Here is a 13,846-nt window from a genome sequence, read left to right on the forward strand (position 1 = left end):
AGCTTAAGAAATCACAAAGAGGCTTAATATTTCTGCAACACTGTGTTCAACCTCCACATCATCTAAAAATCCCCTAAAATACTCCAATTATAATTAAAAACAAAACAAAAAAACAATACTTTACAAAGTCATGCACATAACTGAATTCAGTTCTGTTTCCCTTTTTATAAGTTAGATCATGACGATCAGACTGTAATATACTGATCTCTGTTGAATACTTTTATCCTCCACATCTTCTAGGAACTAATTCATTCATATCTCAATATATTACAAATGCTTGAACCAGTTCTTATATTTCACTTTTCTACTCTCCCCAGCATACCTCATTCACCAATTCACAACCATACACACAAACACTTTAAGCTTTCTATCTAACACCTACATTCACCCTGATGGATACATCGGAGAGCAACTTGGGGGATTGAACCACAAACTTTCCGATCAGTAGACCACCTACTCTACCCCCTGAGCTTTAACCATCCCGTACATAAATATATTCAAATAGACAAATGTTGTTTTAGTGATAACATGGCCAATCATTTTGATGACTTTGTTTGCTGATGACACATTCATGTTCACAGGTTTGCAGGTAACCCACTCTCAGAGTAGCACATCATTAGATCCTTGAGCTACAGGCCAATATTAATGTTAATGAAAAGACTGTTACAAACCATGTAATAAAAACTGTCAGCTGGTTTTAAGTGTAAAACTCTCAGGCTGAAAATGGCTTTTAATTTTCTAAATTAAGTAAAATATTGCTTTCTTTGGATGTCTGCTGCAGAAACTGTAGATGAACATTTTTATAGATGATTGCAATTACAGGTATGAACTCAGGGTAAACACTTATCTCAAATATGATTGATTTATTTACTAAAATAAGCATCTTAATGCTGAAAAAAGACTTTCTCTCCATTATTAGAAAAGAAACACACATTTCTGAGCATTTTCCAGTCACGTTTTATTTAATTTTTGAAAAAAAAGAAAAGAAAAGTTTGGTCTATATATCATGTTTCATATTATGTCATTGTCAGCATTTAAAAATACTCTTTACTACGACATTTCCAACATCGAACGCTGTATTCTGAATGACTTTAATTCATGCAATAACACACTCTTGCACAGTATGATATGAACAGCTCACACATATATGCACACACACACACACACACACACACTCACACACACACAATGAAAACAATAAGAGTACACTCTTATGTTCTTGTTCTACTTTGTGAGGGATTTTTTTTGTATCAATTACAAAAATCACCAAAACAACACAAAACAATGCGATGAAAAGCACAATAAGATAATAATAAAATGAATGAAAAAATACCAGATGTTTATATTAAAAAGCACTTTGTGAGCTCATAAATAGGGCGGCGTAAGTATACATTAAAAAAAATATAAGGTAGAGAGCAACGTAGTGGCTAACAATGGAGGGGGTGAGAACTGAAAAAAGGGAAAAATACTCTTTTGTCTTTCACACATGGATACACTACATATGGTTTCAAACCAGAAATGTGGCAAAGCACAAAAATGCTAAAAATGTGTTCTTTGTTAATTTGTTCAGGTGTTACTCACAACAGATTCTTTACATATATAAGCAAACATTTGGTAAAGTATACAACAGACTCGTCACTGTGTGAAACAGACTGATGTCTTCATGCGCTGAGACACTCCAAGTTCTTGAAATAAATTTTTACTCTATATAAATGAATACAGACAAAATATTCAAAATTATCATTGACAAATAGCTCTGTAGTAATGATTTACACTATTAATACTCAGCTCATTAGAGTAATGAATAACATTCATTTTTTTTCAAGGTTAGGTGTTTTGTCTGTATTTATTCATGGTTTTTTTTTTAAATTTATTTTTAAATAATCTATTCAATCATGTCTTCTAGTTTCCACATGGATCAGCTGCTGGACATTTATGTGATCAAATAATAGTTTGAAAAATAATACAAACTATGGAATAATAGATCTTGGAAAAATGAATGAATGACAATAGCAAAACACTGCTGCTGGTTTCCAGGTTTACCTGAAAACAAATACTCTTAAATAATCTTTCCATTTCAAAATTCAGATATTATCTATTCAGATAGATGCAGTACATCTGTTAAACCCCACAAAACAAACACAGTCACAGACCCTTTTTCACAACCGGTTGAAAAAGTGAGGACAGACCAAAAGGGTCTCACTTTCCAAAATGTCCTCACTGTAGTGGTCTACAATACCATCTGGTCCTCACTATGATAGCTGGACTAGAACACACACACACACACACACACACACACACACACGCTGCAAATCATATAATTACACTTGATTGAATGAGTTAAATATTTTTAACAGCTGTTGTCACAATGTAAATACTTTTAAGTGTTAGATTTTTTCCACATGGTTCCATTTTTATCTTCTGAATTTTTGCATATGAATTGATGATGTAATATTGTGTGCAGGAGCGTGTGTGCCTGTAGTCATCAGTCAGTCAAGAGATGTGGAGTCTGTGACCTCAGTGTACGACAGGCATTCCCAAACTCCACTCACGTAAACACGCATATTCGTTTTTAAAGAAAGGTGCCAGCTTTCCAGTCTCGATAGACAGCCAGATCGATTATATATATAATCTTATTTGACAGGTACAGACACAAAGACACCTGATGGGGGTAGAGTAATGGCCACAATTTACCTGCCTCTCTATCTCCGTTTCAGACGCACATGCAGGCATGTACACAAGGGAGAAAATCAAATTTCCAGGCATTTTTACTGTGGGTCAGGTTGGCACTCAAATTCATTAATCTAGCATATGGGAGTCAGCTAGGGACACGTGGGGCGAGCCCTTGTAAGGAGATTACAACCCACACAGGTGCACCAGCACACAAAAAGGCACAGACAATGGATACACATGCAAACGATGGGAAGCAAAAAACACAAGTTGAGTAACATACGTGTGACAGGGGCATTGTGTTGACATTGTTTAGGTCCATTTGTGAGTGGAATGGTCTCTGCAAAGCAAATGTGGCCACTTTTGAGCTAGAATGAAATCCTGGTGGGTGTGGTCTCAGCAACGTTCCCACTGATCAGTTGTGAGAGATGACTGGAATGGTCTGAGCAGTCAAATAATCTCAAATTAATGGAACAGACTTGAGATTTTGGACTGACATATTATCACCATTGTCAAAACACCAAATTAGAGAATCTTCTGGAAGAATCAAGCTGCATGAGAACTGAAAGCTAAACAACTTATTTCCTTTTTTTAAATGTGACAGTCATCCATAGTCTGTCACATTCATTAGAACAAGGGCAAGTGAGAAATATAAGAAAACCTCCCTCTCTCTCTCTCACACACACACACACACACGAAGTGTCTCGCACACACCAGCAACAGTCAAGAAGACAACGGCTAGCAGATAGATGGTCGCTAAGCAACAGGCAAAAGACTAAAAATATGGTCGCATTTCTTCATTCACTTAGAGAGCAGGCACACGCACAAACTCACACACACACGCAAACACTTTCAGTTGTCCTCCAGCAAGGCTTATCAACCTTTAAAAAGCCTACATTTCTAAATCCGTCCCAGTATTCCTGTGTTCCTGTGGCGTCAGCAGCACTATTATCCTGCCCACTCATTCGGAAACTGGCAACTGTTACTGAAGCTTAAGTCATTGAGAAAAAAAGAAAGAGTTTGGCCCTAGTAAGAGGCTGGCAGGGGCCACGGCAATGTGCAAGTCATGCCAAACATTGAAACACTGACCTCGGTCGTGGAGGGTTCAGGCCTAGGTTTCAACATATTATGTGCTGAGACCAAATAATTACAGATCATTAAAGGGTGTGAATGTTAAATGTTAAAATGACCAGCATCAGCCATGAAATTCACAATTATAGCCTCGTACAAATATCACTAATTCAAGAGATTTAGAGTTGTCGTTTTTTTTACTGGTAAGGCTTAAAGTTAGGGGCGTGGATGCTATCTCAACCTATCAGGCAAATGTCAACGTACAATCGCACATATCTTAGTTTCACTGTGACTTATCATTATATATTATATTTAGTGCTGTCAGCGTTAATCTTGTTAAAATGACGTTAACGCCATAACTGCATTAACGCGGCAAATCTCCGTTAGCGAGTTATCGCGGATCGCCCCGTGCGTGGGGCTGGACGGCGCTAACGTGCTAACGAGCTAACTGAGCTAACGCATTGTCAATGTGCAGCCCCACGCATGGGGCGATTCGCGCTAACTCGCTAACGGAGATTTGCTAATGCGGTTATGGCGTTAACGTCATTTTAACAAGATTAACGCTGACAAACTATTAACAACCCACTGAATACTTCCAGTTCACATCTTCCCAATGTGGCAGTTTTCAAAATTAGGCTTTCAGACCAACCCCACCTTTCACATGGACAGTAGAGTTGCCTTAGGTTGACTTAACATGACCTCAGCATCTGAAAGGCTGAAAACATCTTGACCAACGCCCTTTTCTACAGGTGTTGGGACAGGACATGTCATCATGTTTAACTTCTGTAGAGCAATGTTAAATCTTTGCAGCTAAAAGGAATATGGCAGATGTCCAAACTCTATCATTGAAAGTGGGCTGGGGAAAACAGCTTTCCTTTATTTCCTGCAGCAAAAAGATGTACCATAGAAAGAGTGAAGGTGCAATGGATACAGGAATGTTTACCCCCATAGAGCAATGCCTGTTTGCACCAATCACCCACTTATCTTCCATTTCTACATCCACCGAACTTGGCAGGGCTGTATCAGAGGCGTGGATTGGTCACAAATTAAGGCGGCTTTGTCATGTCTGCATTTATACGGGCTGACAGCAGTGAGTGGGTTGTCCATATTTAACAATAAGGATGGCAGGCAGGTAAATTGTTGTTTTCGGTCCTATTCTTGTGTCAGTCAAAAAACCAAAAAGCTAAATTATTGTTTATCTCAGGATGATTTTTCTTGAAGATCACCGTCAGCATGGTGGGTAGTTGAGAGAAAAATCGCCCACTTCCTGCATCTCTTTCTATACTGTTTTCAACAAAGGGAAATTAGCGTTTAATAATAATCTACACTGACAAGCCATATGCCATCCCTTCTGTCCAGTTTCGGTCCAGCCTCCGGGCAGGACCGGGCTATTAACACCACATAATGCAGATCTGGGCTTTGACACTTTAAACGACAGACACGGATGACAAAACAGTTCACACGATACATGGCCTAATATTCTCGCTTTTAGCTATTCTGAACATCTTACTTTCACTTCCACGCACACCACGCCTGAGTTTCACAGAAAAAACATTTCACGAAAACATAATAAATAGCACAGTTTTACCCATAAAATATACCAGATCATTTACCACATATATCTGTAGTGTGAACATTTTTATGAAATTCTTGCCAGTTATTGTGTTTGTTTTGTTTTTTTTACAAACTACAACCAGCAGCTTGTAGACTGCACACTGAAAACGTGATCTGTGACTATTTTCTTCTATCTCATCTTTGGATAACACACACTTGTGATTTATATGTATATATATATTTTTTTAATTTTTTGTTTAGATTACAAAGAAATGTCCCGACTGGAGCAGAACAGTCATGTGATATTTCAGAGCTGCCGTACATTTCCCTCAAAGTGTCTCACTCTCCTCTGGTTTTATGTTCACACTCTTCTTGTTGCATTGGGTTTCCTTTATAATGTCCTCTCGTTTCTCTTTGTTTCAGAGAAAAAAGTCCACGTGAGTCTTTCTTGAATGCCTCCAGAGTTTTACTTACAGAGTGGGGCTTAAGATAGAGGGGATATCAATGACTTCTCACACACACATCAACGATAATTTCTGTTATCATGTACAATTAGAAACACTGGCTGTAGTGATGGATCTGATTTGTCGTCAACACCGTCGTCGTCGTAGTCTCGCAGTCGATCCTTCGCTCCGATTCTTGTGTTGTTCATCGACGGCATCACAGAAGTCCCTGCTTGGCTCAAAGTTGTTCACATTATCCGTAGTTTAAAGTGTAAACAATGCACCTCACGATGTGTCGTGCACAATGCTTCAGCTTTTTCTTGGTGGACTGTTCTTGTTGGTTCTTCCTCCCCACTTTAGAGATTTCTTCACTTGAATTTGTCTTGTCCATTATCAGATCACGCTGCATTTATACGGTTTTTCATTGTTGTTATTTTTTACAATTGCACGGTAACAACATCAACACGTGACGCCACTCAAAAGTTTAGTAAAAAGTGTGGGGATTTGGCATTAAACAGATGCCAAAATGAAACAGAAACTGGCTCAATTAAAAAGAGGGCAGGTCGGTCGGTGCTGACTACAACATTTCATCAACTTTAAGACTTTATTCCTACGGGGAAGATAAAAGTAAGGCAAGAGCAAGGGTCTGAGGAAAGTGTATGGTGTGTATGTGTGTGTTTGTGTGTGGAGGGACTATTTTGCACAGTGTACCGAGGAAGAAAAGAATAAAAAGACAAAAAAAATAAAAATGAAAGGTGGTCAGTTTTCATCTCGCCCGCAACTTGGTCCCTGCAACTGCAGAATCACCCAAGGGCCCCAAGAGTGTGTATATGTGAGTGTGTGTGTGTCTGTGTGCATTTGGTGGAAGAGGGATTAAAAGTGTGAAGTCACTGTCAGTTTTAGAGCTCAAATGTTCAGACAGGAGCGTCCACTGATACGGTAAAGGTGGAGGGAGCGAACGAGTGACTAATACAGGGCAGTAAAAGATTTTTACCACATATTCTTGTTTATGCTATACACACTTTCTTCTTCCTCTATTTCTGTTTCTTCTTTTCTCATCTTTTCCATTTTTAAATCTCACTTTAATCCTCACTCTTAACCTATTTTCTCTTCAGAAGCCAGCTGATCGTCTTTTCGTTCCAGCTGTCTTGGCAGTATATTAGGACAACATGAGCCTGTACACTTTGTTGTCAACTGCTGATTTTAGAAGCACCCTCAAAAGTCAGTTTTATACCTTTTTTCCACGATGTTGCATTTTAATTTTATGTATTCGAGAAGTTTCCTCATAACTAGACCAGAGGGAGGGGCTTCCTGTCTAAAAATGCTGCTAATGAGGAATAAATAATTATTAATTTGGACATTTGGCAAGTTTTACTGTTTATGAGGACTCACTCTCTGTTTTTCAGGACAGAGAGGAATGTAGGGAAAAAACATATCTGATGAAAAACTGAAATAGTCTTTGGACGGATTTAAAGATTTCCTGAAAAGTCGGCCCATATCGATCCATCTCTTCTCCCTCTCTCAAGACTGCTGCATTGCTCTCTCTCTCTCTCTTTTCATATTGGCAGTGGGCCTCTCTCTCCCTCTGCTTTCCTCTCCATTTAAAACCCTGGTATATGGCAATAGGCCTCCAGGGAAGCCAGCAGGATGTAGATCAGCCACAATGAGACAAACATCAGCGACGTTATTATTTTGCAAGTCCGCGGCCCACCCAGCTCGCCACCGGCGACTGTTGCCCGCCTCCGGTACAGAAGCGTGAGCACGCTCACCACAGCTAAGATAGTGAAGAGGGTGACAGAGAAGGCCAGACTTCCTGGGTCCACCTTGAAAGGTTTGCCCTTGGAGCGCCAGGCGATGGCAGCGATGGTCCATGCCACGCCGATGCCCAGAAAGACGTTAACCGCATTGGAGCCGGTGACGTTGCCGATGGAGGCGTCAGCGTACTGGTCCTGGATGGCAGCGACCTTGCTGGCAAATGTGTCTAGAAGAAAGAAAGAAAGAAAGAAAGAAAGGCTTTATTGTAAAACACTTTTTCATGCTGCCTCACTTTTAGGGTTCTTTCTTCTACTACATTCATCTTTTCAAAACCTCAGAGCAACTGCTTCAAACTACAATAGAAAAATCAACGTGAAAGATTAGAACAAGGCATAAAAGCAAAGCATAGACCTAGCGTCAAAACAAAACAATGACACTGTGCCAACCAAAACTATGGAAATTACTTTAACTGAATACATTTTAGATGGATTTTTGTGAAAGACTTGCTCACAGGCTGCTGCAAAAAGCTAAAGGTAACAACTGTTTTCCACTTAAAAACATACAAGTGAACATCATGTCATTCAAGAATAGAAAGAGAAGCATAAAGACATGACAAAACTGTGAAGTGGTTGTTCTTTTTTACAGGCAGACACTAATTATCAGTCTAAGAAAAAAAAAGTTACAACACCTAGGAAGAAGAAAAGCAACTGTACTGATAACTGAGGACATAATGCTCAAAGACAGACAAAGGACGAACAAATGCTTGGGTGACAGCCAAATACAGCAGAAGATTTTATAACCTGCATAATTTAAATATGCAATCCAGTCAGCTATCACGAAGATGATGGGGAGTCATACATACGATTTTATAAAAAAGGTTTGTTGCAGACACTGAAAGTCATTGATGAGTGAAATCCTGACATTTCTGGGAATATCCTACATGTCAGTTAAAGTCAAACTCAGTTCTTCACTCTTGGTAGATCACCTAACACTTGCTGACATCTTATACACTACCCACAATTTCTATGTGTCTGCAAGCCCCTTTGCAACCACAAAGGTCAGTTCCTCCATTCCTTTTGCATAAATATTATATAAGCAACAGCATAAATATTATCACGGATGTGTAACACTGTATGTGTAATTGAAAGGGTAAAGAGATGTCCCAGAACAGAGCCAAGCTTACAAATATATGCACTCTCTTGCCACTTTTTTAGGCACACCTTGCTACAACGAAACCATTGATATAAACAAACAATATTGTTTCGTTTTAAATGCCTGTGATCTATTGTCCACGAGATCATGCTAACTGCAGCCTCAGCTTCTTGTTCCAGCTAACAGGAGCAGCACCTGGTCTTTTGCTGCTGTAGCCAATCTGCTTCAAGGTTTGCTGCACTGTACATTCAGAGATGCTCCTCTGCACACCTTAATTGTATTATGTGATTATTTGACTTACTGTTTAATTCCTATGAAGTCCTATGAAAGCCATTCTCTGACCTCTGGCATCAACAAGACAAAGAACTGACAGTCATTGGGTATTTTGCTTTTTTGGATCATTCTCTGTAAACCTTAATGGGGTGGTTGTGTTGAAAATCTGCTGTTTCTAAAGCACCCACATTCAGCCCATCTGTAAGGTGGCTCTGAGAGGCCAAATGGACTGCAACTTAAGAAAACACCAGCAATAAGAAAAACGCTGCAATAGCACCCAAAACGCAACGGAAATAGGAAAAACAAAAACAGAAATAGGAAAAAATAGATTTCCAAAAACATAAGGGAAGTGTTTCTGGGGAGGCAATAACCCGACAGACCAGTTGCAGGAACCAAACTATGCAATAAGAATTGCGCTGGGAGACACTTAAAAGAAGTGGAGGATCTATCGGTTTTGTGAGGAAAGAAAAGATGAGAGGTAACTGTGTTAGCCTGACTGTTATCCTAAAAATCCGTCATCAGTATTATATGAATCATGAGATTAAAACACATCTACCATGTTTTGGGTTCCTGCAACTGGTCCGTCGGGTTATTGTCTCCCCAGAAACACTTCCCTTGTGCTTTTGGAAATCTGTCTTTTCCTAATTCTGTTTTTGTTTTTCCGATTTCCATTGTGTTTTGTGTGTTTTTGCAGCGTTTTTCTTATTGCTGGTCTTTTCTTAAGTTGCAGTCCGTTTGGCCTCTCAGGGCCACCGTACATCTGGCACCAACAACTATCAAATACACTTAAATCACCTTTCTTCCCCATTCTGATGGTCAGTTTGAATTTCGGCAGATCCTCTTAACTATGTCTGCATTCGCAAATGCAGCTGTGATGTGATTCGCTGATTAGATGCATGCAATCACGAGCTGTTGAATCAAAGCAACTTACAAAGTGGACGGTGAGTGTATACTGCATAAGGTCAGCTGCAGTTAAAGTCTCTTAGTACATATTTTTGTAATCATGCTCCATGGAGCTGAATCAGTGGTTTAATGCTGGTTGCTCAGTGGTTGCCCTGTGTCCAGGTTATATCTTTAGAGAGAAATTTCCATCCCTGTGGGATCCCTGTGGAATGATCATTTCTGTGTTCACATTGGGTCACTGTTTGAGGCGAGAGCGAGCCTTTAGAGTTACATTATCAAAATTTATGTGCATTTAAAAAAAGCCTCCGGAGGTTTGCGTTGCTCCGCGATACACAGTTTTGTCACAAATGGATTCACTTGCCATATATCGTTTTTTTATGCACACTGGGCAGAATTAAACATCACTTGCATTAGTTTCAGAGAAGATTTATTAGTCCTGCTGCAATTTACAGTTGTGTTCTGGCATCAGAACAACCAAAATCAATGTAATAAATGCTGTGAAATGCTGTAGGTGTACACTAAGTGTGCTCCGTGGTGCAGGATATGTGAGGAGAAACTGGATGAAAAGCAGAGAGACTACACTGGTGTGTGTGCGCGCACATAGGGGCAGCCATATATCTCCACATTACTGCCTCCAAATAAGATCATCAGACACATGTTAGAGATGCAGTGGGACAAAATCCAGCAGCATCACAGACTCTGAATTAGCAATGTTTCTTAAAAGGAGTCAGTTTGCTAAAGAAATATCTTCACTTGTCTAAAAAGCAACTTAAATCCCAATAGGTGCTCAATGAACATTTATTTGCTATTTCATATAGGGCTGTTCGATATAAGATATATATCGGATGACGATATGAAAACGTCTATCGTTTCATTTTACGCTGTCGTTTGTTTCGTGGTGTCGCAAAATAAACTGTTTACGGCAATATTTTTTCATGATTTTGATGGTCACTGTAGTTTATTAATTTCTTAAAGCTCTCGCTTTCTCTTATATTTAAAATAACCACGCTACAGACGGATAAGCGGCTGTTTTTCCGCGTTGTTGTTAGCAACAATGACGGTAAACCCAGCGTGTGGCTCCACCATCCACTTGTTTATTTTCCACTTAAACCTTTCACAATAAAGCTGAAGATCCTGTTGAGATTTTTCAAAATAAACTGAAATGATGACAAACAGGAAGAGCAGGCAAAACAAACCGAGGACCTTATTTCTAAACGAGGGGCTACTTCTGTAGCATGGACATGGTTTTGTTATGAAAAGTCTGACACGGACCAGAAAACTGTACTATGCAAATTATGCAGGAAACTGGTCCCCACCTCAGACTCGAACACAGCAAACCTCTTCAACCACCTACGCAAGAGTCACGTAAAAGAGTATGGAGAGAGTTTATCTTAGACTCAAACGTTAAAACAAGCTTTTCCCCGCAGCACGCCGTGTAATAAATGCTCACAAAGAAAATGGCGCCCGTTACAACTTATGTCTAAAAATGTATAGTGTCATGAATCGGTGAAAACACTCGACTCCAGGTACACGACGCCCAGCTGAACACACTTCACACGAGTCGAGTTACCCGAGATTCACAGAATTTACAGAAAATGTAAAATTTTTGTGATTTATATCTTGGTCGGGACAATAAATGTCTTATATCGGGATATGAGATTTTGGTCATACCGCACAGCCTTAATTTCATATGTTTAAAAATAGCAAACAGAACTGTCATGGTTGTGGGTCTCTGACCCAGTGTTTTGTGTTTGTGGACTTTTTTGAATCTTGATAAGTCATTATTGTGGTATTCCTAGAGTTCTCATATTTCCTAGTTTAGTTTTCTTACGTTTATGAGTTTCTGATTCTTGTGTTTATCCTTTGTGGTTCTGGTTTAGTTTCCCTTATTGTTTTGTCCTCAGTGTTTCCTGTCTTGTTATGATAGTCTGTCCTGTCATGGTCTGACAGCCCTCGCCTGGCTGCCTGCCCATGTGTTATTGTGTGCATGTCGCTCCCTTCCCCTCTCCCTCTCTCTCTCTCTCTCGGAATGGGATTGTTTACCTCCGAGCGGTGACGAGCATTCCCGAGAGTGTTCCCGCGCAGTGACTGGCCACACCTGTTGTCGATCGGAGCCGACCAGCTGTAGCCAATTATCCGCCATCTCCGGGCTGCCTTCTTAACAGGGCGATCGAGTTTCGGTCTGCGCTGGATCATTGTGTGAAGCACGGTAGAGCAGCGCGGATGGTTTTTGTGGCAGTTATGTTGATCTGAGGATTGTTTAGTTACTGTTTGTGTGTTTGCCACCAGGAGGGAAACGGAGAGGAAGATCACGGGAGCTGTACCGCCACTTGGGATAACTGTTTGGAAGGAGTCACTACGTGTGTTTTCACTTCACGGCCACGAGCACTGCTAGGAGGAAAAGGAGGAGACCGCACCTGGGCAGCCATCACTATATATATATATATATATATATTATTGAACTGTTGCACCTTTACCGCACTGTAAATAAATCCACTGTCTTCTCCCAAAGGAGTCCTGCATACAGTCCTCTTTTCTACACCCACCCTGACAAAATGATCCAGCCAGCATTGGACTCGGCGGACTCCGATCCTGTACAACGGGAGCTATCTCTTCAGGCGGACCTATTGGAACGACACGAGAAGATGCTTCAGCATATTTCTAAGGAACAGGGCGCCCTGCTTCAGGTAGTAACGGAACTCAAAGGTATGTGGCAATCTCCTGGCCCAGCAGCAGCTAATGTTTCACCTCAGTTGCCCTCCTTAAGCGTTGCGGCCGCCTGCCCTCTTCCTCCCTCCCCACCTCCACCCATGCGTGAGCACACCTTACCTGTGCCTGAAAAATTTTTGGGGGATTTGGATAGGTGTAGAGGCTTCTTAACCCAGAGTTTTCGCCAACAGACTCAAGCTTATGCTACCGACGGTGCCAAAATTGCCCTCATGGTGCAACTCATGACTGGGAGAGCACTGAAATGGGCTCAGGCAGTGCTGCGTTCCGACCCCAATGTGTCTTATCCTGACTTTCTGGCCAAATTCCGCAGTGTTTTTGATAAAGGTTCTAATCCGGATGCTGCTGCTCACCGGTTGTTTTCTTTGAAACAGGGCAAAAAGAGTGTGGCGGATTTCTCTGTGGATTTTTGGATCTTGGCTGAGGAAACTGGATGGGAGGAAAAAGCACTTCGGGGGGCATTTCTCAATAGCCTGAATGACGGACTCAGACGTGAGTTGGCCACTAAAGACTTACCTACATCATTGGATGCTTTGATTAATATGTGTATCAGCCTTGATGACCACATGCGAGAGTACGGAGGGCGGGCTGAGGATGCCCGCCGGGCAACTGGAAGCCCAGGTGGTTGGCTGAGCGCTTCTTCCGATGGGGGAGGACAAGGGGAGCGTGAGCTTGAGGAAACGGGGGAGGAGCCGATGCAGCTGGGGCGAGCTAGATTCAGCAGGCCGGGATGGAGGAAGAGACGCCAGATGGGTGAGTGCTTTGCATGTGGAAAGAAGGGGCACTTTGCAGACTCTTGCCCGTCCCGGCTAAAAGATTCGGCCCGTCAGTAGCGGTGGGGCTATTGATGGGTGCGACGAGAGATGTGTTACCCCACCTCAGCTGCCCCGCCAAGCTTATCTTTCAGTCCATAACTCATTCCTGTAACGCACTAGTGGATTCGGGCGCAGAACAAAGCTTTATGGACGTCTCGTCCATAAAGCCAGGAGATTGGGGGTCCCGCTTGTTTCTCTGCATCTTCCCTTACATGTGTCTGCCCTCAATGGGGAAGTGCTGGCCAAAGTCACGCATCGCACGCATGAAATCACGCTGGTTCTTTCTGGTAATCATGTTGAAGCTAACAGCTAACAGATCATCTGCAGAGGAATGGTTTATTTGAAGAGTTTCAGTCAGGTTTCAGAGCTCATCACAGCACAGAAACAGCTTTAGTGAAGGTTACAAATGATCTTCTTATGGCCTCTGACAGTGGACTCATCTCTGTGCTTGTCCTGCTAGACCTCAGTGCAGCGTTCGATACT

At 41.3% G+C, this 13,846-nt stretch overlaps 1 protein-coding gene across 2 annotated transcripts in view; it reads right to left on the reverse strand.

Annotated features, from left to right (window-relative positions):
- Positions 1-941: 941 nt before the first annotated feature.
- Positions 942-13,846, reverse strand: part of slc8a4b (solute carrier family 8 member 4b) — a 134,880-nt gene continuing 121,975 nt past the window's right edge. For both annotated transcript variants that reach the window (XM_084924426.1, XM_084924425.1), the window contains one exon: positions 942-7,719. In XM_084924426.1, the coding sequence (XP_084780552.1) occupies positions 7,340-7,719 (380 nt within the window). In that variant the 3' untranslated portion in view covers positions 942-7,339. The remainder of the gene's footprint in view (positions 7,720-13,846) is intronic.

This window comes from Perissodus microlepis, chromosome 3 (genome assembly GCF_051167445.1).
Source record: "Perissodus microlepis isolate ML-2025 ecotype Zambia chromosome 3, ASM5116744v1, whole genome shotgun sequence".
Taxonomy (NCBI): Eukaryota; Metazoa; Chordata; class Actinopteri; order Cichliformes; family Cichlidae; genus Perissodus; species Perissodus microlepis.